The sequence below is a fragment of the Pleurodeles waltl genome, chromosome 12 (assembly GCF_031143425.1).
Source record: "Pleurodeles waltl isolate 20211129_DDA chromosome 12, aPleWal1.hap1.20221129, whole genome shotgun sequence".
In the NCBI taxonomy this organism is placed as follows: Eukaryota; Metazoa; Chordata; class Amphibia; order Caudata; family Salamandridae; genus Pleurodeles; species Pleurodeles waltl.
In genome coordinates this window covers 705,895,085-705,920,429 of record NC_090451.1, presented here as the reverse complement: position 1 = coordinate 705,920,429, position 25,345 = coordinate 705,895,085, and the positions used below count along the sequence as shown (strand labels likewise).

At 47.0% G+C, this 25,345-nt stretch overlaps 1 protein-coding gene across 1 annotated transcript in view; it reads left to right on the top strand.

Annotated features, from left to right (window-relative positions):
- SPAG7 (sperm associated antigen 7) overlaps positions 1-25,345 on the top strand; it is a 66,949-nt gene that overhangs the window by 14,032 nt on the left and 27,572 nt on the right. The window contains exons 2-5 of the mRNA XM_069215689.1: positions 593-660; positions 17,122-17,210; positions 21,816-21,900; positions 23,378-23,467. Coding sequence (XP_069071790.1) covers positions 593-660; positions 17,122-17,210; positions 21,816-21,900; positions 23,378-23,467 — 332 coding nt within the window. The remainder of the gene's footprint in view (positions 1-592; positions 661-17,121; positions 17,211-21,815; positions 21,901-23,377; positions 23,468-25,345) is intronic.

Genomic DNA, 25,345 nt, shown 5'->3' with positions numbered 1-25,345 from the left:
TGCGATCAGTGTCCAGTGAGGTTTCCTAAACCCTGAAAAATTATGGTGACATACAAAGTCTCCTCTTCTAGCAGAGGCCCCGCTTCATTGGCCCTGATCCAGAAAGCTTGAGCAAGGGAGTAAAACGGCCGTGCATTGCAGGGGGGCTCAACCTTCAGTGGACCCCTGTTAAACCCAGGCCCATTAGAATCTGTGAAATATGGGATTGTTTAGACGCCCTCACAACATTCTGTAAGGGGCTTCCTATCGTTTTGAAATATGCCTCTAGCTTGAGATGTTGGAAATTTAAGATTGCAACACCCAAGTTTGTGGCCCAATTAGTCTCACTTGCAGGCCGAGGCTACTGTTTCTTGAAGTAGCTGGTGTGAGACAAAAAGTGGACAATGGAGGTGCACTCTTTCTGTGAGATTTACTAAAGTAGCCACACCATAACATCATTAAAAGTGGCAGATGCCAGAGACAACCGTAGAGGTTTCAGTCCAGCAATGCTTATTTGCTCATCAGATTAGAAAGTTCCAATTGTTACGATTTTGGGTTTCAAGTGACATCTTCTTAGAAATGATTTGAATATATATTTTTTTCTTTTATCTAGAGCACGCTGCTAAATTGAAAAAAATGCAGGAGCATGAAAAACGCCAAAAAGTAGAATTCCGGAAACGGGTGAGTGCCACTGGATTTCCACAAATCTACTTGAGACAGAGTGGGGGACTCCCAAGGGTGTAGCAGGCACTCAATGACCTGGGGGGACAGTGACGGCTTTGTGGAATTTTTACTTGCCGAATGCATCTTGCTAGTGGTTTCCAGCAGCAGCCTCTGACAGACATGTACAGGAAAGAACACATCTTTATATGGGTACACTGACTAAACCCCACCAGGCGGCCCATTCCCACAGTTACTTACATAGTACAACAGTCAGTTATTTGGTGTGGGAAATGTTGGCCGCAGTTTATTGGTGTGGATTTACAGCATGGTTGCCCTGATCTTATGAGGGCCATAAATCATTGTGCCATATTACTGTTACATGCAAATAGAGGTTCTGAGGTTGTCATAATTCACATTATCTCCCGTGAGGTTGAAACCCACGGGTTTATGATTAAAATTGGTACATTTGGGTCATAAATTGCATTGTATCTTAACAACCCCATAACTTGTCGATATTTGCCTGTTACATGCCCATCAATCAATTTGACACAAATCACTCTCGCTTTTAGTCCTGTGTGTATCTCGCCCCTCGGCGTTGGCGTTATTCCTTTTTATGTAGGAGGGTTCGCATTTCCTTTTAGGCTTAACTCGCTACCTTGTTTAGTCCTTGTGTCCAGCTCTCCGGCGGACCCGGGCTGCAAGTGCCATGTTTTCGTGTACCTCCCCTGAGTGCCTTACCCTGCTGTGAGGCATCCCAAGGTAAGTAGCCCTGCCACCCCCTGTGTTGGGTGTGGCCTTTGTTGTCTCTCCTTTTATGCCACGCTACTTTTGGGTTACTGCCCAAAGGCTGCTCCCCCGTTTTAGTCCATTTTACTCGTAACCTTCTATCCGGAGGGCGGCTCATAAGTTATTCCAGAACACCTCTGTCCCCGGAGGGGGGGGGACAGGTGTACCCCGTCTTCTCCAAAGTATTCCGGTCTCTGTAAGTTGATTAGCCTATGTCTGATGCTCTCCCAGCCGTTTTGGATGCAAAACTTTTTCACTGACACGTTTAGTTTCTTCCTTGACTTATCCAATTCCCCTGCTGAAATTCCCCCCGCACCTCCCCTCCACTTTTGTCTGGGAATGATCTCTGTCCATATCAAAGCAGCATTGCCCAGGCACCTTGCCGCCGCTGTGAGGTTTACCCTAATACTTTCCAGTAATCCTCTCCTGCTGAGTTGGGCTAGGTCATTGCCCCCCAGGTGTATTACTACCACATCCGGCCCCAGGTGCTGGGTGGCTAACAGACCCCCCTAGTTTGTCCTGGACGTGTTCCCATTTCATGCCTGGGAAACCGAACCATTCTATGTTCGTCTGCCGTGAGTGCTGTTCCCTCGTGGGACCTCTTGACTCCCACCAAGTTTGGGCTCTCTGTACAAAAGAGTGCCCGATCACCCATGCTGTTCTGTGTTCACCTGTATGTGGAAGGGGACAGGGAGGATCTTGCTGCTGTGCCCTTTTCTATTTAAGCTCCGTCGGGGGAGTACGGAGGGCTGCTACTCCTGTTTGTCTCAATGTTGCCTTCTGATGTAGCCCCTATAGGCGTTTGAGTTCCACCTCCCAGTTGACTTTATGCCTGCCACTGACAAGCCATGTTGCGCTGCTGAGGTTGCTACCCCTATCCTGAATGCGTAGGTGCCAAATTCGCTCGCCGTGAGTCCCACCCTGGTCAATGAACGTTTGAGCACTGCCTTGAATTGTGATGTGCTCAAGCATACCCCATTCATGTGCTTGAGGAGCGCCCCGTGCCCCTTTGGTTCTCAGCTCTATGAACTTCTGCAAACTGGACATACTTCGCGGTCATCCAGGCATCTGAGCTTCACTTTCGCCCCTCTCCCCAGCTGATAAGTTTTAGATTTCCATAGTAATATTTGCATGCTTCTCTGTCCTATATGAACGTCCTGTCTTTGTATGCTTGCATCTGTGCTCGGTTTTGGAGGGGGCCACTAGCTTGATTATTGTAAACGTCCCGAAGAAGGCCAGGGTGAAAGCTGCTTTGAGTAGCGTGCTCTCGAAATTGCTCTGGCATAGATTATGGGCACCCCCCCAACAGCTGCTTCAGTGTGCTAAATTCAATCGGGCGTCGCCGATCCCTCGTGGGCCCTTCTATCCTGCGCCACCCTTTCATAGCTGCTCTTAAGTAATGGAAGTTAGAGGGTCTCTGCCTGTTGTCAACTTGCTAAAATGCACTACTGCAGTCAAGTGTACATGTGCCAAAGACTTGGATTTTTTTCTGCGAGAAAGGCCATTGTATGAATTTCTCCACTGCTTTCTGCGCCTCGTCATGGTTCCCAAAGGACCTTAATCCTGTCACCTCTTGCGCTGTTCTCGTGCATGCCGAATAGCGTCTCGCCGTTTTTGGAGCTAGGGCATGTTCTATTAGTGTTAAGTCCCCTCCACCAGTCCCCACAGGCTGGGGGTGGGGAGGTCTCATCTCTCGTTCTTCTCTCTGAGCTAGGCTCCTGAATTTCCCCATCTGGAATCGAGAGAGGGCATCTGCTTTAGTGTTAATTGCGACCTGCACCTGCCCCGCCTTAATGTCGAGGTTGTTTTCCAGCTGCATTTTTACCATATATCTCAACTTTAATACTAAGGCGCACTGTGATGCCCCTCTATTGATTGCATGTACCACCCCCTGGTTATCCGACTATTGTGTGTTTCAGGTCTTTTAGCTGTTCTTGCCAGATTGTTAGTGCACTACAATGGGGAATAGTTCAAATAGCGTGATGTTCTTTGTGAGGCCCCGTGTTGCCCACGACCCGGGCCACTTCTTGGCGCACCGCTTATCCTTTAATAGGGCCCCAAAACCTAGGCTGCCTGCTGCATCGGTGTACAATTCGATCTGCTTTGCTGGCACCCAGTCTTCTCTCCATATTAGGGTGCCATTGAAATTTGGTAAGAAGGATAGCCAGCTCTTCATATCTTGCTTCACCTCATTGGCCAACCTGACATGGTGGTGTTTTTCTCTCTAGCCCCCTAGTCAACTGTGAAATTCGCCTAGCAAACACCTTTCCCGCTGGAATCACTCTAGTTGCAAAATTAAATTTCCCGATCAACTCTTGTAGCTCTCCTAGTGTGGCCTTCTGTTTGCCCAGTAACCTCTTGATATCCTTTAACAGGTCCTGCACTTTGTCTTTGGGCATGCTGGATGTGCCTGCTTTGGAATCCAGCTCTATGCCTAGAAAAACTAACTTGGTGGTTGGGCCTGTGGTTTTGTCCTTTGCCAGCAGAACCCCCAGCTCTGCTGCTAAGGATTGGAAAGCCTCTAGTAAATCCTGACATTCTGACCCGCTAGGCTGTCCTACGAATAGAAAATCGTCTAAGTAGTGTAGCTTCCCACCCCTTGGGTGTTGTTTGTGTAATGCCCATTCCAGGAATGTGCTGAATTTTTCGAAATATGCACACAAAATGGAGCATCCCATGGGCAGGGCCTTGTCGAAGTATGTTTTCCCCCTCAAACTTGAAACCCAAGAGGTGGTTGCTCTTGGGGTACACTGGGAGAAGCCTAAAGGCTGATTCTATGTCTGCTTTCGCCATCAGTGTGCCCCGCCCTTTTGTGCACAATAAATCTACTGCATCAGCACCCCACCGCTCAGTGGTCCTGGTCAGTGCTGCTGTTCACCTATTTGCCCTCTGGGTAGGACAGGTAGGGAATAAGCCTACATTTGCCTTGTTCTTTTGTGGAGACCACTCCTAAAGGTGAAATGATTAGACTCCTCCCCTCCCCCTTTTGCATTCTGCTGCAGGATGTCGTCCCCCCCCCCCTCCCCCCCCCCCCACATGTGGGGCACATGTGTCTGATTTTGCACGCTGCACTCGTCTTTGTCATACTTGAAGCATACTGCTGTGGTTGCCTTTCCAGCCTGTTTTTTCCACTATGATACATGTCTTGATTCTAAAAGCATCCAGCCAGTTATCAAAATTCCTCTCTTTCCTCTCCACTGTGGTCAAATCTAGGCCCTCGACCTGAATCTCTCGGAGCGAGAATATGTAGATAAATTCCCTATGGCATATTCGTTCTTTCACCGCTAATGGTATCATGCTTGCCAGCTCTGGTGCCACGCATACTTGGGTTGGTAGTGCCATGGCGCTTGTGGATGCTGACTCCTCCTCCCCCTGGTCAGGTGATGGGCATTGTTCGCGCGGCGCTTCTGCTCTGGAAAAACACCAAAAATTTGAATTCTGGAAACTGAGTGCCACTGGATGTCCACAAATTTACGTGAGACAGTGGGTCAGTCCCAAGGGTTTAGCAGACACTAAATGGCCTTGGGGGACAACGACTGCTTTGTGGCATTTCTACTTGCCCAATACATCTTGCTAGTGGTTTCCAGTAGCAGGCTCTGACAAACATGTACAGAAAAGGACAGAGCTTTATATGGGCACACTGACTAAACACCTGCACTTTGCCCTGTTCATTCCTGTTTAACATAGGTAGGGTGCTTGGTTGCATATGTGTTGCCTTTGTTTTTGATCCCGCATGGATAATGTTTCTATGTTGTGCATGAGGACCACTAAGGTGTGGTTATCATGTTATAGGGTGCATTGCTTACAGTGTGATGGATGATAAAGTGAGGAATAGGCATTTAGTTTATGATTATCATTAACCAACAGCTTTGAGCAGATATGCAGGTCCTTTTTTTGGTATTTCTTATTTTCATGGACCACTAAGCTGGTTACTGTACTGGGTTGTTCATTCGAAGATTTTTTAATGTTTATGGTCCAGAGTAGATCTAGGTTAAAGGGTGAATTGGTGGATTAATCTTCCGAGACATACTTTTGTCAATGTGAGATGCCAAGAAGTGGCCCATATATGTTGGTAGTTGAGCCCTGCAGTGTTGGTCTAAACTACAGTTCTCCTTTGGCCAGCAGTTTTTGGCAGGTCTCTTTGGTTATGTTCTGCCTGTCCAGTTAGTGATTGGTGCATAATTGCTGTGGACTGGTACAGTGCTGGATGACTGACAAGACCCTTAGCAGTTTTCTTATGCGAGTGTATGAGTGTCGAGCAGTAAAAGGGAATTAAGTAGCCTGTCTGAACTACAAGCAACTGTCTGACTGCTGAGTGTTATGGTATTGGTTTTAATGTGTGTTCTATATTGTATAATAATATAGCAATTGCTACACCTAACGAGGAATTGTTGTGTTTTTACACTGGGTGCCACTCTGTTCCAGACCTGGAGTGTTCGTGTTTGGGCTTTTTGTTTTTGTAGTAATTGTTGGCTATTGGGGTTAGTTTTGCACCCTATAGCAATCATTCCATGTGGTAGATTGCATTAGAATGAATTAGGTGTGGTCTTTAATGCGAGAGGGTTTATGGTAATTTCTTCATTGGCTAAAGGGGGATTAGGTGTTGTTTCAGTACAGAGTATGGCATTAAAAGGAGATATTATAACCTTTGAAATAAAGTGTGGGCAATTTTCAGAGACCCGCTAGTAAGGATTAAATCAAACATGCATGTGATTTAGAGTAGGCTGTACCCGTAAGGCCAGGGCATGCAAAAGATGCAAAGGAAGGAGAGAGTAATTTGAAAAAAAAAAAATGAGAGTTGAAACTTTTAATTCAAAATCAGTTTCCATGCAGGGGTTTTAGGAATATTGTGGAGGCATTTTGAGACAGCATGCAAAGCTATAGCAAGAAATAACATTATTTTCTTGTTTTGCAATATCATTGTAGGCCATGAGAACACCTACCATTGTGTGCACACACCGCAATCACCCATGGACAATTAGTATTAAAATAAATATTTGTGCTAGAGATGTGCCTCCACTTTCAGGGTGGATTGAAGTAGAACACGTCCTGAATTAGTGAATCTGTTTATAGTAATGTTTCTCTGGGCAGGTAGCACTGTGTTGTCTAATCTGGAGCGCCCACAACATACGCACAATTAAGCGTGAGATCCTGCATCTGGCTGTCATTCAGCCCTCATCTCGCAGTAACCAGACACACAAAAGTAAAGGCCCTGTTTAGAAACATACTCACCTGAGCTATAGAAACTGTAGTCCAAACTCTTCACACTTCCCATTTGGTTCGGGAAGAACAATTAATTTGCAGCCCCTCCTAAATGAGGGCCTCGTTGAATTTCCAAGAAGTCTTGTCTCCATTCCTTCCCGCTCTGTCTGGTGTATACCCTTATGCCACAGGAATGCCGTCAACTGCAGCATTTACGTTTGGCCAAAAGGGGGATTAGTGTGTGTTCATCGGAATGGTATCTATTGATGTCCGTTTTGGGGGACACCCAGTGTAGGAAGTTGGCTCTGTATATACTATTTCAAAGTAAAAAATAGCGTGCACAGAGTCCAAGGGTTCCCCTTAAAGGTAAGATAGTGGCAAAAAGAGATAATTCTAATGCTCTATTTTGTGGTAGTGTGGTCGAGCAGTAGGCTTATCAGAGGGTAGTGTTAAGCATTTGGTGTACACACACAGGCAATAAATGAGGAACACACACTCAGACTTCCTCCAGGGCAATAGGTTTTTATATAGAAAAATATATTTTCTTAGTTTATTTTAAGAACCACAGGTTCAAGATTTACAAGTAATACTTCTAATGAAAGGTATTTCACTCAGGTATTCTAGGAACTTTGAATAATCACAATAGCATGTACAGTTTTGACAAAAATGGCAATAAGCTATTTTAAAATTGGACACAGTGCAAAAATCAACAGTTCCTGGGGGAGGTAAGTAAGGGCCAGATGTAGCAAAGGTTTTTACCCATTCTGTGTCTATGGGAAAAAGTGTTCGTACATATGGCCCTAATTGTTAAGTTCACAGATAAGTAAAACACTTACAGGGTTCAGAGTTGGGTCCAAGGTAGCCCACCGTTGGGTGTTCAAGGCAACCCCAAAGTTACCACACCAGCAGCTCGGGGCCGGTCATGTGCAGAGGTCAAAGAGGTGACCAAAACACTTAGGCTTCAATGGAAACAGGGGTGCCCTGGCTCCAGTCTGCCAGCTGGTAAGTACCCGCACCCTCTGAGGGCAGACCAGGGGGGGTTTTGCAGGCCACCGGTGGGGACACAAGCAGGCACAGAAAGTACACCCTCAGCGGCACAGGGTCGGGCAGCTGCAGAGTGCAAAAAGGTTTCGGGGTTTGTGTTGGAATCAATGGGTAACCCAGGGGTCTCTTCAACGATGCAGGCACAGGGGGGCTCCTCGTGGTAGCCACCACCTGGGCTAGGCAGAGGGTCGCCTGGGGGTCGCTCCTGCACTGGAGTTCGGTTCCTTCAGGTCCTGGGGGCTGTGGGTGCAGTGTTGGTTCCAGGCGTCGGGTCCCTTGTTACAGGCAGTCGCGGTCAGGGGGAGCCTCTGAATTTCCTCTGCAGGCGTCACTGTGGGGGCTCAGGTGGGTCGTCTCTGGTTACTCACGGGCTTGTAGTTGCCGGGGAGTCCTCCCTGAGGTGTTTGTTTTCCGCAGGTCGAGCCGGGGGCGTCTGGTGGCGAGTGGAAAGTCTCACGCTTCCGTCGGGAAACGTGGAGTCTTTAAAGTTGCTTCTTTGTTGCGGAAAGTTGCAGATGGTTGAACAGAGCTGCTGTTCATAGGAGCTTCTTGGTCCTTTGGGTGCAGGGCAGTCCTCTGAGGCTTCAGAGGTCGCTGGTCCCTGTTTGATGCGTCGCTGTTGCAGTTTTCCTCGAATTAGGGAGACAGGCCGGTGGGGCTGGGGCCAAATCAGTTGTCGTCTCTGTCTTCACTGCAGGGCTCCAGTTCAGCAGTCCTTCTTCTTCTTTAGGTTGCAGGAATCTAGTTTCCTAGGTTCTGGTGGCCCCTAAATACTGAATTTAGGGGTGTGTTTAGGTTTGGGAGGGCAGTAGCCAATGGCTACCGTCCTTGAGGGTGGCAACACCCTCTTTGTGCCTCCTCCCTGTGGGGAGTGGGCACATCCCTAATCCTATTGGGGGAATCCTCCTTCTACAAGATGGAAGATTTCTAAAAGTAAGTCACCTCAGCTCAGGACACCTTAGGGGCTGTCCTGACTGGTGGGTGACTCCTCCTTGTTTTTCTCATTATCTCCTCCAGCCTTGCCGCCAAAAGTGGGGGCAGTGGCCGGAGGGGCGGGCATCTCCACTAGCTGGGATGCCCTGTAGCACTATAACAAAGGGGGTGAGCCTTTGAGGCTCACCGCCAGGTGTTACAGTTCCTGCAGGGGGAGGTGAGAAGCACCTCCACTCAGTACAGGCTTTGTTCCTGGCCACAGAGTGACAAAGGCACTCTCCCCATGTGGCCAGCAACATGTCTGGTGTGTGGCAGGCTGGCAAAAACTAGTCCGCCTACACTGGAAGTAGGGTATGTTTTTAGGGGGCATCTCTAAGATGCCCTCTGGGTGTATTTTACAATAAATTGCGCACTGGCATCAGTGTGCATTTATTGTGCTGAGAAGTTTGATACCAAACTTCCCAGTTTTCAGTGTAGCCATTATGGTGCTGTGGAGTTCATGTTTGACAGACTCCCAGACCATATACTCTTATGGCTACCCTGCACTTACAATGTCTAAGGTTTGGCTTAGACACTGTAGGGGCATAGTGCTCATGCACATATGCCCTCACCTGTGGTATAGTGCACCCTGCCTTAGGGCTGAAAGGCTTGCTAGAGGGGTGACTTACCTATGCCATAGGCAGTGTGAGGTTGGCATGGCACTCTGAGGGGAGAGCCATGTCGACTTAGTAATTTTCTCCCCACCAGCACACACAATCTGTGAAGCAGTGTGCGTGTGCGGAGTGAGAGGTCCCCCGGGTGGCATAAGACATGCTGCAGCCCTTAGAGACCTTCCCTGGCATCAGGGCCCTTGGTACCAGGGGTACCAGTTACAAGGGACTTTCCTGAGTGCCAGGTTTGTGCCAATTGTGGAGACAAAGGTACAGTTTAGGGAAAAAACACTGGTGCTGGGGCCTGGTTAGCAGGGTCCCAGCACACTTTCAAATCATAACTTAGCCTCAGCAAAGGCAAAAAGTCAGGGGGTAACCATGCCAAGGAGGCATTTCCTTACACCCTGTCTCTACCTTTCCATGTGCTCCTTGGGGATGCCTCTTCACACATTGAGGATACAGCCAATGAGTTGTGAACAGGGGCTCTGTAGCGCTAAGTGTCAAGAAACCTGGGACATTGCCAGAGAATGTTTACTGTGCATTAACTCTGTTCCCTGCTACAGCATATCCGAGGAAGGCTGTGCCAAGCATAGCGCCCTGGCTGTATATAACATTTGTTCTCCAGTATTGGGTCTTTCATAGATTCACATGCTTGAATCATCCCTGTCGAAGTGGGAGCCTCACGGTAACCTCAAATACACAAAGCAGTAGGTTTAAAACCACTAGGCCTAGGAAGGCCCCATAGGCCATTTTGTTTTGTGAAAAGACACAAACTTTAGTGCCATCCAATCAGGCTTCAGCACCCTCCCAAACACTCCCAACAGAGGCTGCTTTCCCTCAGATTTTCTACTGCATGTCGTGTGAAGGGAGTCTCCCTGAGCTCTGCTTGGTTTACCTTTTCTGACAGGAAGTTTTCTCTCAGTGAACCCAGCTTTCCAGCTATATCCTGTCTGAAAAGACAAAAAAGGGTCTGTTCAGGGACTGTGGCAGTTGTGGGAAGAAGAGACTACATGTTGATGACCCCCCACAAAAAGTGCATCTACTGCCTCCATCCAGACCACAAGGTGAGAGACTACAAGATCTGTCACACCTTCAGTCAAAAAACCCTCAAGGACCGTGAGGGTAGGCTTCTCTTGCGGCTACAGAAACGGAAAGCCATGGAACATCCTTCCTCGGATGAAAGCGAAACGTCATCTCATGCTTCTCACTCCCTAGAAAGAACAGGTGAGAAGGGAAGATTGCCTGATGAGCCACAGAGAAAGATGGCCAAAAAGATGAAGCATGTCTCTACTGAGACACAAAAGAGACATGAAAAGAATATTTCTCAATCAGAGACCCACTCAAGGTTGCCAAAAAAGGTTCGTTCAGAGCCTACTTCACCTCTGCAGAGGAAGATTACCGCTAAAAGTGCATCCCTGTCTCTGTCACCGCAGAAAGATCCGGTAAGGCTCTCCTCAGACAAAAAACGCCCGTCGACGACGGTGACATCAACGACAGTGTTGTCGACGTTTACAACGGCGGTCTCACCGATGATAATGACGTCGTCACCATTATCGTCGACGACTATCATTATAGCAAAATTATTTAAGAAAGGTTTGTCGACGAAGACATCGTCGACGGCGGAGGCATCGTGGGTCCACCAATCGACTAAGGCACTACCGTGGACGAAGCACCTGTCGATGAGGTTTAGGAAGGCACCGTCGTCAAGCACACCAGTGACGACAACACCGTCAGTGAGACAAATGGCGACAGGGGACTCGTCGACGAAGGAACCGCCAACGAAGACACCGTCGACAAGAATACTGTCGACAACCATGGCAACGGATAAACCGTCAACCCTCTTAGGGATTTCACCGGAGCAATCGTCAACAATGATGACCTACTCTCAAGAGGACTCAACAAGATTCTTATCTCTTTCACTTATCACCATGGGGGAGAAATCAGCTGACATTCTTCTGATGCATACCTCCCCGAGGAAGATATTGCCATATCCCCCGCAACATCTCTTGGATGACGACGATGACATCTATTCCCAAGATGAGGGAATGTTTGGTGCAGCTAGTAGCCCTTCTCAGCTGCATGTAAAATGCCAAGACTTTGATGAAGAGGAGGAAGGGCAGTACCAGCCCAACTATGCTTTAACTTCATACCCACAGAGGGAATAGCAATTATCCCTCCCCATGCCAAGCACATTGGTTGCAGACCTTCAGTGCATGCTTAACGACTACTACAGAAGATTTCCACCATCAACACTTATAACGCTACCCAGGCCTGACAGCCACCAGACGCCTCGTCAAACCCTGAGGACCAGTCTCCCGGGGACGCCGCACACTGGCATACCATTGAGTAGCCAAACACAAGAAGATCATCTCTCGTCGGATGAAGAGAGGGAAGAGGGTGAGATAAGGGAGTCAGTGGCTAGTGAATGGGATGACTACCTCGTCCCCACACCATTACCACCTCCAGCAGGTCCGGTGGATTTGCCTCCTGAGGACATAGGAGGTTTTCATAATTTGATTGAGAGAGCGGCAAATCGATTTGGTCTGTCTATTGTTTCTCACGAAACAGAGTGTTTCCTTTATGACTTTAAGGAGCCATCAAAGAGGTCAGTAAAGGCTATACCGATAGTAGATTTCCTATGGCAGGAGGGGTTGAAGGCGATGAAGAATCCGGCGACAGAGCCTTCACAGATACCAAGGCTAGAGAAGAAATATAAGGCCCTGAATGATTCTCTGGCTTGTTTAGTGTCGCAACCAAAACTGGATTTGGTGATATCGCAGGCGGCACAGCGTCGTTCTAGGAACCCTTCCACACCTATAGCATCTCCTCCAGACAAAGATGGGAGAAGATTGGATAATATTGGAAAGAAATTCTCCTCGGTAGCGGCGATCACTGTAAAGGCAGCTAATTCACTGGCCATCCTAGGGCGATATGATCGCCAGATGTGGGCAGACATGTCTCCTTTCTTAGATCTCTTGCCGAAGGATGTCAAGGTGGAAGCGAAGAAGGTATTGCAGGAAGGTGAACGGATTGCGGCAGAAATTATAGATAGCGCAATAAACATTCCTTTGACAAGTTTCCGACAACTAGCAAGGGCAGCAGTCCTGCGTAGGCAAAGATGGCTAAAGTCTACCTCCTTCCGCCCAGAGGTCCAGAGCCGGGTTCTGGACATGCCGTTTGATGGTGACAGTCTGTTTGGAAAGCATGTCGACAACATGTTACAGGCCATCAAAACAGATACGGATACGGCTAAATCACTAGGTACCCTGCAGTATAGGAAGCAGCCCTTTCGTGGAGCAAGGGGTAGAGGAGGTTACTCCTTTCGAAGGGGCTACCATCAGTACAGCCCCCTGTATCACTCTTCCTCCACAGGACCCCAGCAACAGTACCACCAACAGCAGCAACATTACCGGTTGCCACCGGCCGCGGCCTATAAAGATCCAGCGAGAGGAAGAGTGGCTGCCCGAGGAAGGGATACAGGCAGGAAACAATGACCTACCAGCCATACCAGCGTACTACCCCTCACCAATCTCGAAGATTGGAGGTCGCATCACTTCTTACTTCCTTCAGTGGGCAGCAATAACATCAGACAGGTGGGTGCTCGATGTAGTGGCCATACTCTGGAATTCGCGCAGACACCACGGATGTCCCTCCGTCAGGCCCTCCACCCCCGAGAGTGAACCAACTCCTCAAGGAAGTACAAGTGATGCTGCGCAAAGGAGCGATGGAACTGGTCCCTTTTTCTCACAGGAACAGGGGATTCTACTCCCGCTTATTTCTGGTAAAGAAACCCTCCGGAGACTGGCGCCCCATTCTGGACTTAAGAGCACTAAACAAGTTCCTAAAGAAACAATCGTTCAGGATGGTGACACTGCAGGATGTCTTGCGCCTTTTAAATACCGGAGATCAGATGGCATCCCTAGACCTCCAGGATGCTTACTTTCATATTCCAATACACCGCAACCACAGCAAATTCCTCAGGTTCAAAGTAGCTGGTATGCACCTTCAATTTCGAGTCCTTCCCTTCGGTTTGAAATCGGCCCCCAGAATTTTCACGAAAATGTTGGCTCCTGTGGCAGCACACCTCCGCCAGTCGGGCATGCAGGTATTTCCCTACCTCGACGACTGGCTCATAAAGGCACCTTCAAAGCCTCAAGTGGTACGTCACATTTCAGTTTGCCTTCAATTGTTCAGTAGCCTAGGGCTTGTCATCAATTATCAAAAATCTCATCTTCGCCCCAAACAGACATTGAATTTCTTAGGAGCAATACTAGATGCTGTCCGCAGCAAGGCGTATCCATCCCACGAAAGGAAGCAAAAGCTGAGCTCCTTAGCACGCAAACTCTCTACAAAAAGGTTTGTTTCAGTCCGCACCTACAAATCATTGCTAGGGATGATTTGGTCATGCATTCCGCTGGTCCCAGATTGCAGGCTCCATATGCGACCCCTGCAATGAACAATTGGATGCACAGTGGACTGAGGTGCACAGCTCTTTCGAGGACAAAGTTTGCATAACACCAATAATGCAAACCACCATGGCTTGGTGGGCAACGCTGACCAATCTGTCCAACGAGCTCACGTTCCTTCATCATGTGCCCAGTTACATAGTAACAACGGACACTTCTCTCGAGGGATGGGGTGCACACTGCCAGGATTTACAAATCAGCGGATCTTGGAATGCAAAGGAGGTTTGACTCCACATAAATCAACTGGAGCTCAAAGCAATAGGCCTAGCTCTCAAAGCCTTTTTGCCCAAACTTCAAAACTCAAGCGTCTTAATCAGAACGGACACTACTACCAGCATGTTTTATCTAAACAAGCAGGGGGGCACAAGATCTCTACAACTCTTGCAACTGGACATCTGGAAATGGGCCATCACGCACAACATTTCTCTGATAGCGGAGCATGTGCCAGGACAGACCAATGTTCTGGCAGACACTCTGAGCAGGACAGTTATACCATACCACGAGTGGGAGCTAGACCAGGAAATTCTCGATCGACTCTTCCTGTTATGGTGCAAACCAAATCTCGATCTGTTTGCCACGTTCGAAAACAAGAAATGCCATTATTATGCAAGTTGGCTTCCCCAGAAAGGATAGTGGGGGAATGCGTTTTCAATGAGATGGTCCGGGGTCTATACCTACGCTTTTCCTCCGATCCCGCTGATACCGAGAGTCATCAAGAAAATGAAAACAGAGGGTTGTCGCCTTCTGTTAATAGCTCCCAGATGGCCCAGACAGGTGTGGTACACGGAGCTCCTAATGCTCTCAGAACAGCCACATGTGCAACTCAAACAGAGTCCAACCCTGTTGACAATGCACCAGGGACAAGTCAGACATCCGGATCCGTCATCTCTTCACTTGTCAGCTTGGCTCCTGAATTCAATAAGCATGTAAATCTAAACATCTCCTTGGAGTGTAGAGAAATTTTAGCCAAAGCTAGAGCTGACACTACCAAAAAGACTTACAAGTTTAAATGGAAACGTTTTTGTGTATGGTGTGCAGCGGAAGGTATACATCCTATCTCTTCTCTTCCGAAGCAAATACTGCCATATCTGTTGCTTTTGGCAAAGTCAGGACTCTCATACTCCTCTATTCGAGTACATCTGGCAGCGATCTCGAGATACCGTAGATCACATGGTCTTGTTATATTCCACCAGGATTGTAAAGCAGTTCATGAGGGGCCTGCTCCGTGCTTTTCCACCAGTTCGGAGACCTCCGCCTTTATGGTTCTTGAATGTTGTCTTAATGCAACTCATGAAAGTTCCTTTTGAGCCGATCCACAGAGCAGATCTCAAGTTCATCTCATGGAAGACCGCGTTACTACTGGCTCTTACTTCCGCTAAAAGAGTAAGTGACATTCAGGCCTTCACTATTAAAGAGCCTTTCCTCCAATTCACTAGCTCTGGTGTAATCCTGAGAACAAATCCTAAGTATATCCCTAAAGTTCCGTCAACGTTCCACTTGAATGAACCAGTCATCTTAAAAACCTTTTTTCCAAATCCGCAGACAGTAGCGGAAAAGACATTACGCAAGGCATACGTAAATCAGACCAGTTATTCGTGGCCTTTGGTGGGACAAAAAAGGGCCACTCAGTATCCAAGCAGACGATAGCCAGGTGGAATGGCCTGGTGATCCAATTCTGTCATGCTCAGGCTGGTAAACCGCTTCGCAGCAAGGTGAGAGCCCATTCTACAAGGGCAGTAGCCAGTTTGGCCGCACTCTTTGCAGGAGTACCACTGCATATCATCTGTAGAGCGGCCACATGGTCCAGCCAGCATACATTCACGAAACACTATTGTCTCGAAGAAACGAGTAACATGGACGCAGCAGTGGGACAGGCAGTGCTGAGGCATTTATTTCGCTACGGTGAGCCTCTTACAACATCCCACATCGCATGTGAATCTATGAAAGGTACCAATACTGGAGAACTGCAGTTACAGGTAAGTAACTAAATTTATTTTCCACAAAGCATCCCGAAGAATACTAGGGTGGTATGAAGGGAAACTAGAGTGACCAGCTCTAGGTGTTAAATCTGAAGTTTTGGGTGGTTGTAAACAGGTGCCCTCCCTCCAGTAAACTGTGTGCTGCCAGCATGTATATTCCTTAGTGCATTGGGCAGTGTTTGTGATGGTAATAAAGAAAAAGAAGCACTTCTAAACAAAATAATTCAGTACACATCGTTGGTAATCCGCTGTAGGTCCTCCCAGGCCTGAACTGCCAGGAGCAAGAAAATAGCATTTAAAGTGTCAGAGATGTGACAAACCTGGTGCACACCAGAGACACAAACCATGTACATCCAATGGAGATTCCTAATGTGCATGGTTTAATATCCTGTTAATCTCTTATTCAGGCTGTGTGGCTGCCTCTTGTATCTTAATGTGTGCTGCTGTAAAGTGTGCTTTTGTGAGCGCCAGTGCTGTTGGGAAGTGGTGTGTGGTGAGCGGCAGTGCAGTTGGGAAGTGGTGTGTGGTCAGCGCCAGTGCTGTTGTGAGCACACTGACACTCTGCTATATGGCACTTCTCTGCTGTGTTGTTTATTTCTCCAGAGTTCTGACTCCAGTTTCCCTAGAAGGTTGTGTTATTGTCGGATGCTGTTGGAGTGCTATGACAATCTTTTATTGCTTGTCTGAGCTGCGTTGAGTGCCATGGCAACTGAAGCCCAGAGGCTCCAAGATGGCTGCAAGGCACTGTGGAGGAATTCAACTTTTATCAGTTGGCCAAGTACCGCAGGTGAGGTCACAGTATGCCAGCGTTCACAGTACTCCAGGTGTTCTCTCAATATTTGATGGAGACAATACTAGTGACTGAGACGGTATAAAAGATCAGCTATCTTGCGTTTCTTGAAGTTCACACCTCTCTCCGCTACCCAAAGATCTCCAGGTAACAATTTGGCATAGTTGAAGTACACAAACTCCATACTGCCTAACTCATGGTGCCCTCACAGGTGGATATCTGCAGACTTTAAAGAGCTTTGCAATTTGATTACGTTCTCCTGTTGGTAGAGTAAAATAAATATGTCTAAAATATGAGGTAACTGGCTTGAGGGTGTCATTGTTTTTATGTTCACTTGCTGGAGAAGTGGAAACAGAAGTCCATAGTAGTGTTCCAGTTCGTACTTTGAGTGAGGCACGCTTGCACATTATCTTGTAGTGCGTTTTTCTTCAGGGAAGGGCATCCATATACGGCTTTCAGAGAGTTATGTTTTTTTATATTAAGTCCTCTGCTATCTAATCGCAGCACAGATAGATCTATCAACTGTATGAGGACATTCTTCGAAAAATAGAAGATGTGTGAAAGTCCAGCGTTTTTCAAAAGGTGATGGTTTATTCTCCGCTTTTTTTTTGTCTTTTCTTTTTGGGCAGATGGAGAAAGAAGTGACTGAGTTTATTCAAGACACCGGTCAAATGAAAAAGAAATTCTGTGCCATGGGCAAACTGGAGAGGAGTATATTGTGAGTTGAGTTCAACCTGTTGCTCATAATAACAAATCCAGACCAGAAGCAATGGTCTAGTGCTAACGTTGCAGTTATTCCCTCCTCAGATATTTCAACTGCTTATAAGAATCATGCCAGTGCGCATTGGATGCTGCAGCCACCAGCACCTGTTGCAGGGTCTCGATACCCAGTTAGTTGTAGCTTGGATGGCCCTAGTCTGTTCCTTTCGTTGTAGTGCATTAGTCTGAACATATTTCACTTGGCATGTCTGTCGGGCAGATACTGAGTGTAGTTATGTGTGAGCTCTTCAGGGGTAAAGCAGAGTGTCAGGAAGCATCGGGTGCTTTTAGACTTCATGCTTAATTTTAGCTTAGAGAAACCTGTTACGATCTTTAGCACTGAGATAAAAGAAAAGAGCTGTATTGGAAATGATTTGGAAAGGTCTGACTGAAATTAATTTGACCTGTTCAGTCACACGCTGTTCATAGTTTTAATTTTTAGTCTGCTTTTTCTCATATTTCTGACACATATAAAATAATAAATCATTAGGTTTCAATCCTTTGTTTTTCATTCCGAAATCGGAAGATTTAATTTAAAGGTGGTTTATAGGTTAGTGTGCCCTGTTGCCACACATATGACTTGACTTCTCTCTATTTCTCCTTTCACTCTGTGTCAGGCCCTGTTCGGGTGTAACAGGACAGGCTGGGCCTCAGTCGTAGAGGATTGATGTTCTTTGCTTCTGATGTCCCGGGGTCCCTGTAGCTCTGAACTTGGTCAAGTGTAACCCCTTCAGGACTTTACTCAGTGTTAAAAATTAGGAGCAGTCATAGGTTTCTCAAGGAGTTAGTGTAGGGGTGCTCGAGCTCAGATATCAGTAGTCTCTGCTCAGAGCAGTAATTGAATGTCCAACCCAGTGCTGATCTTTCGCTGGAAGAAAACTACTTCAACGTACACTACAATAGAATGCAACACAGAAACCTAGGCAAAGCACTGTTGGGTATCATGGGTACTTTTGGGCAGGGCTGCACTCCCAACCGCTCTCTCTCCCTGGTTTCCCCCTTATGGTCTACGCTGTTTTCCCTGGGATTAGCGTAGCTGAGCTCCCCTTCCCCCTTTAGCCATTAACATTTAGTCTCTCACAGTTCAGTAGTTTTAGTTCCCATACAGGTCAGTTGCTCAGTTCTTAACACCAGCGGTGGAACAGTCCGTCCAAGCAGCTGCCAAGCTTAGTCTCAGCACTCACACTTCTAGGAGGAGGCGAACTCACCGGCAGCTCTGAGATCTCCTCACTAGTTGTGGGTGCCCTCCTGTCAGACACATCTTCAGTGGTCCTGCTTTTGCACGTGTCCGTTGCTTGCTGGTGGAGATTCCCCCCCCCCCCCCCCAATGGAAGGTGTGATCTTGGCACGGAACAGGTGGTTACTATGTGGACAGGTCCTCTGGATCGGTGCGGCCACACACAGGCCTGTTTCCTTCCAGTGGTGTGACCATGCACAGGTCGATCTTCTAGTGGTGCAGCTATAGACAGGCCGGTCTTCTAGTCAATAAAGCCACACATGGCCTGATCATCTTGTGATTAAAATGGACACACACAGGCCTAATTAGACTCCTAGTACACCTCAAAATTGCTTTGGTCATCGTTGGATGAGTCCTCACGGTTCCCTAGAGCAACTTCTTCTGGAGATACTATAGGTCTGCAAGCACTGAGGTATTCAGATCGCTCTCAGCTGCCCTCCTCGACCAGAAGTCCTGAGAACCTCATAGAACTGGGGCACCATGCTTCTGAAGACCGTCACTCCTGCAGGTTTAGCAGACTGTTTCCCTGACTTAGCAAACTGACTTCTGGGTGCCTCAGTACAGTTATACAGAGTTTCCAGCTAAGAGTTAGACTCTGATAATATACCCTCACCTGTGGGAAGCTGGTTGTTAGGCAAACACCAGCCCTAGTCAATACTGAAGCCCTCTCAGTACATATGGAGCACTCTTCACCTCGCACGTAGAGGATATTGAACAGGAATAGCAAGTGGGGTAGTGGGGTCACACGTCTGTACAAAAGCAGTCTGTGCACTTTCTGCACCTTGTGTGGTTCTCCTTTCAAGAGTCCTTTCCAAGCTTCTATCCTTTGTGTAGAGTAACGATTCTCACATTGGGTTGTCTCCAGCTTGCAGCACCCACAATGGTGGCAAAGAGAGATGAGGTTTCTGCACTTGGCTGTCATTGGGCAACTGAAAGTGTAATTGTCGAAAAACAAAAAGGTTGAGCCTCACCTCAAGGATCCCCTTGACTTGGCGCAGCAGACTAAGCTAACTCATCCATCATCCCTCCTATCGGCCAAACTGCATTTCAGAAAGATTAATCACCAGCTCTATTCTCAGTAAAAGGCCTAACTAGATTTCTACAAGAGCCCTGTCACCTCTTTCCTCTCTCTTTTTAGGTCCCTTCCCCCATGCTTCAGGAATGTTAGCAATTCATATCCACTGTCTGAGACAATAACCTTTCCTCAATCTTTTGTAAAAAGCCACGGCAAGAGTATCCAAAATGGACTTCACATGCCTTCATTACTCTGGCTCACTCGCACACTCGATTAATCTTCCGCGCAGGGTACATCCACAAACATGCACAACATACACATTGCATGATTAGAGCTATAATTTTGGTAAGCACATAGAAGTGGAGCTTTACATGAGTGAGCCAGGAGGCCTCCACAACAGCGACCCAGGTAAAAACATCCACAATAACCACAACTGTGTTTTCACAAAACACGGTGCGCTGCCACACTGCCCTGTGTGCTAAAGCCACTGCCTGCCACTGATAATGCGCTTGGAGCACAACAGGTCTGGGACCTTAGTTATGTTGTGGGATAGACCTGGGCCTCTGCTCACACACTAAATTAGTGAGATGTTGTGGCAAAAATTAAAGCAACGGAATACCTGCTACTTGCAATCGCAGTCGAGCACTCAAAGTATGTGAACATGACCCCAGGGCGGGGACATGTCTTTCCCAATATGCTGTCTATGTTCTCTGTGTCTTCCAGAATACAACTTCTTTGCCCTACACTTTACACATACCTGACATAAACGGTTCCCCTCATTACTATTAGTGCCTTGCTTTTTGCTGATGCTGAGATGTCAATCCCTTGTTCTCCTTTGAAGATGTCAGGGCCTTTATTCCCTCTTCTTCCTGTTTTGATGCCGGTACCCCAGGGCCAGATTATTCGGAGGAACGATGATGGACAGGATATTAAGATACTATACATATTGGACCTCTGACCAACTCTTGAAAATATGGGTTGTTTTTGTGACTATAAACACCTATTAAAAATCAAACTATTCACTCCATTGGAGACTAATAAGTAGAGACTTGTCGTGGTTTCGCAAGAAATTTGGAAATCTCAATTTGAATAGAATTTAACAAACTTAAAAAGAATAAGCCTTGATAAAGTACTTCACAGGACGAAACACGTGTCGGCTGAATTTGGTTGAACTCCAAGATCAATTCTTTCATTTGGATGGAAAGGAAAAAGATGAAAAGTTTTACCATTGACTCAATTATGCAATGTGTGAAAAAACACTGCCAAGTTTATGTGTAACATTAGCTTTGTATTGTATTACTATAGCTTTGTTATAACTTTGTGTATATTATTTCATGGAATTGTGCTACATTTGTATTATGTATATTAAATTTGCTAATGGAATAATGCATTTCTTGCAATTATCACTTGTCATACTGATGCCACATTTGTTTCACATTATGCTTGTTGCTCAAGCTCTCTAATATAATTTAAGGATCCATGAACAGAATTGATAATTTATGAACTCTATTCGCGTGTGCTCTATTCTCTTCTTGGATATAAAATTCCCTCTTCTTCCTCACTGCTGTCAGTACCCAGCTTCCCTTCGTTTCTTTACTCCTGCCAGCCCTGGTGTTTACTTTGGTAGTCAACTCTAGCCTGGTCAAGCCTCACTTGCACCCACACTGCTGCCAGGTGTGGCTTGCCTTTTCTCCTTTTACCTGCCAGTGCCAAGCTTCACTTGCTGCATGACTGGCTTCTCTCCCACCATGCTATCAGAGCAGAGCTTCCTTTTTCTGCTCCCTGGCATTACTTCTTCTTCCCTGCTGCCTGCCTGGGTCTGTCTTCCCTTTTGCTTCTTTGCTGCTCCTGAGCCTGTCTTCCTCTTTGCTTACTTACTGCTGTTTAGGCCTGGCTTTTCTTGTCTTCCTCACTGCTGCCTGGGCCATGCTTTCTTTGGCTAGCTTGTGGCTGCCTCTGATTGGTTTCACTTTCCACCTCAATGCTGCCTTATGCTTAGCTGCCCTCCCTTCCCGCACCACTGTTAGTACTTACCTTCACTTGGCTTTTCATTACTGTAAGGGCCTGACCTTTTTCTTTGTTTCTTCACTACTGCCAGGAATTGGCTTTCCTTAGAAACTTGTGGCTGCTCTCTCACTGCAGCTGACATCTTTCTTCCCAAGTCCTCTTGCTGCAGCTTGGGGCTAGCTTCCCTGTGCCTTCTTGGTTTTTCTAGGGCCTGGCTTTGGGGTGCCTTCAAAATGCCACCAACTCCTTCCTTGCTTTTGCTCCCTTCATTCTCAGTCTCTGATTTTCACCCATTTTTGTTTCAGGCATGATGTTGTGGAGGTTGCAGGCTTGGCTTCTTTTTCCTTCGGTGATGATGAAGAGAGCCGATATGTAATGATCTTTAAAAAGGTGAGTGAACTAACCGGATGCAGCATGATTCAGAGGTTTGCACTCTTAAAACATGGTGTAACTGCTCATGGTATCCTGCTTCTGATAGAAACTTCTAGTTGCAGATTCCCTACCTTAGAATTTCCCCAGGCATCAGAGTGGATCTTTTTTCTTTGAGCAGTACCCTTGCGTGCTGCCAGATGGCGTCAGTCGACTTCACGTCTGTTGTTGGTGTCGTTGACGCAGTGATATAGCAGGCGTATATAGGCACCACTGGGGTACACTGACCTCAGTTCTTTTCTTTCCGTGCCAGCCTACGAGCTGATTCAGAGAAGAGCTGCCCTCAGTCACTTTTTGACTGACTTTTTGACCCTTTTGTCAAGCTTTTTGACTTCTTGGTGCATTGAGATGTCTTCCCATAAGACCGTACTCAAGCCATGTGACTCCTGTCACTGCATGATGTAGATGACTGATTCGCACCTCGCATGCTTGTGGTGTCTGGAGCGCAACCATGACCAAAAGTCATACTCTAACTGCCGGGCTGTGAACCTGAAGGTTTTGAGGGAGCGGTCACTCAAGTTAATGGTGGCCCGGTGGTCGCCTACGCGTTTCTCCTGGACTTGCTGAAGAGGAAGTTCACAAGACCGTTCGCAGAGCCATCACCACACTGTAGTAGATTGGCATTCGTGCAATTATCCATGTAATGGGGGCAGTCTGCAAGGCGGTAACAAAATCGCTCCAAGGCGGAACAAACGTAAAGCATTTAACAATGACATCAAGGGATTTTTGAAAGGCAAGGTCAGTAACAAATGAAAGTGATGGGTGTGAGGTGGGCGTGGTTAAAAGCCCACAATACTTAAAACCGGTCAAAGCGCTTGCGCCCTCAAGTTAATAAGAGGGGAAAGAGATTATTCCGGTCCCAACCACTAGGTGGCAGAATTATTCTCAGCATGCAACTCCAGAAAATACTTGAAGGTGCAAAATATTCCTACAGCTAAGAAATTATTTTGGTCTGTTCATTCGCAGCACAAATTCTACTTCGAGGTTTTGGAGTCTTTGCAGATGTAATGATTTTGTATGGGCAATCTAGTGACACGACATCATATTCACCATTATTTCTAGTAATGTCTTTGTCATGGTCTTTATGCAAGAAGTGGTAATCCCACTATTAAAGTTGCAGTATCTGTTATTGATTATCTTCCAGGAAGCTAGAACAAGGTTTGGTCACTGCAGATCGACTGTTACCGTGTTCAAGATTCAAGCAGCTAACACTGTGAAATAGTTGGGCATCCAGGCTGATGATATCCTTGTTTTTATTATTACTTTTTTTTTTTTTTTTTTGCTGCTTTATATTCTGGATACAAGGTTTCACAGCATTATGTATTAAACATGCAGTTACAAATATTCAGATTTGGGAAACTGCAATTACAAGTAACTGATCAGAAGATTGTGTCTGTAATGAAAGGTATATTTTAATTAAAAATACCTTTTTTGGCAGGAATTTGCTCCTTCAGATGAGGAGCTGGAAGCATATCGCAGAGGAGAGGAATGGGATCCACAAAAAGCCGAAGAAAAGAGGAAACTGAAGGTCCAGTGGGTGAAATGGGTCCAGGGTGGAGGGAAGAAATGTTGCGGAGATTGTGGCAGCTGCAGCTCCTAGGGCAGGACGAAGGGTCTGGGATTGAGAGCAAGATTGTGTCAGATAAAAGGGGGTATTGGGAGGACTGCAAAGGTAGGAAAGTGTGTACAGTGGTGCTCTGACATTTCACTCTAGCAGGTCTGTGCAGGTGTTCTTGCACCCAGTCGAACAAACGGCATAGACTCTGTTGGTAGATGTCCTTGCACTCCTTGGTACCAGGGGGCGATATAGCATCCAGCAAGGAAGCAGTTAGACCTGGGGTACAGCAGGCCTGAAGTTGGGAATTGGTGTGTGCGTCTGTTCCTACACAGTTGTTTCCAGGGATGGATTACCTAAAGGCTTAACACGTCCACTGTTTGCTTCACTTTGTAATGATTTATGCTGCTCTGAGTGGGAGGTTTTTAGGGCTTTATCAACGGTATAGCCATTAGTTATTGCCAGAAGTACGTTACTTTTGTAACTCAAATGTACGTTTTTTTATTTTTTTTATTTTACTTTATAGTTACTTAGAGAGAGAGAGTTACCAGTGAAATGTATTTTATGATTTTGAAAAACACTACTAGACATCCTTTTGTGCCTCAGATTGCTTTGAGGTGCGGGTACATATAAATATCGGTGGTAACCGCATAGAACACAACACAGTCTAGTGATGGAAACCATCAGGTATAGGTAGAGCCTACCAATGGCTTCTGCTATCAGGCATGCCCCAAACAATACCAAAGCCTTCAGAGCAGTTCTGAAAGCCAAGGGTGAAGAAACATCAGTGTGTGATTGACAATCAGTAGTGGAACCAGTAGTGTGTGACCCTGGGGGAAACATCTCCCCCATTCACTTCCCAGGAGAAGATTATGATTGGGCTAAAGTGTAGCACATCCACTGTCCTGGCTGTTGGGTACTCTGGGAAACGAAGACATCACAATGTTTATCCTTTTGGAAACATAGGAATAACACCCCGTTCGATGGCATATGTCGCTGCAGATACACATGTTTCGCACAGTCCGCTGCCTGGTGTTGGGCTCGGAGTATTACAAGTTGTTTTTCTTCGAAGAAGTCTTTTTGGTCACGGGACCGAAGGACTCCTCCCTCTTCGGCTCCATTGCGCATGGGCGTCGACTCCATCTTAGATTGTTTTTTTCCGCTGTCGGGTTCGGACGTATTCCTTTTCGCTCCGTGTTTCGGTTTGGAAAGTTAGTCAGAATCTCGGAAGAAAGCGTCGGTATTGTTCCGTTCGGTATCGGGATAGTTAGGTACATCGACACCGATCATCGGAAGACTTTGGGGTAGCTTCGATCCCCTATCGGGGCCTGGTCGGCCCGACCGCGTGCGACATCGAAGCCGATGGAACGGACCCCGTTTAGTTTCTGCCCAAAATGTCACAGTAAGTATCCTTATACAGATCAGCACTTGGTCTGTAACTTGTGCTTGTCCCCCGAGCACAAGGAGGATACCTGTGAGGCCTGTCGAGCCTTCCGGTCCAGAAAAACACTCCGGGACCGAAGAGCCAGGCGTCTACAAATGGCGTCCACGCCGACAAAACAACGTTTCGACGACGAAGAGGAAACATTCTCGGTTCCGGAATCAGAATCCGGAGACTCCGACGTCGAACAACAGCAACAAACAGTGAGTAAGACGTCGAAAATTAAAACCATCGAGAAGACAAAAGCCCAGGGGACGCCACTGCCAACAGGCCATGGCTCGACCCATAAAACCGGCGACCCGTCGAAGGTGCCGAAAAAGGGCACGCCCATAGCGAAGACACCCGACTCCGGTCGAGGGACCGCCATGGAGCAACCTCGGAGCCGAGATAGCGGCTCCGAGAGGCAAAAA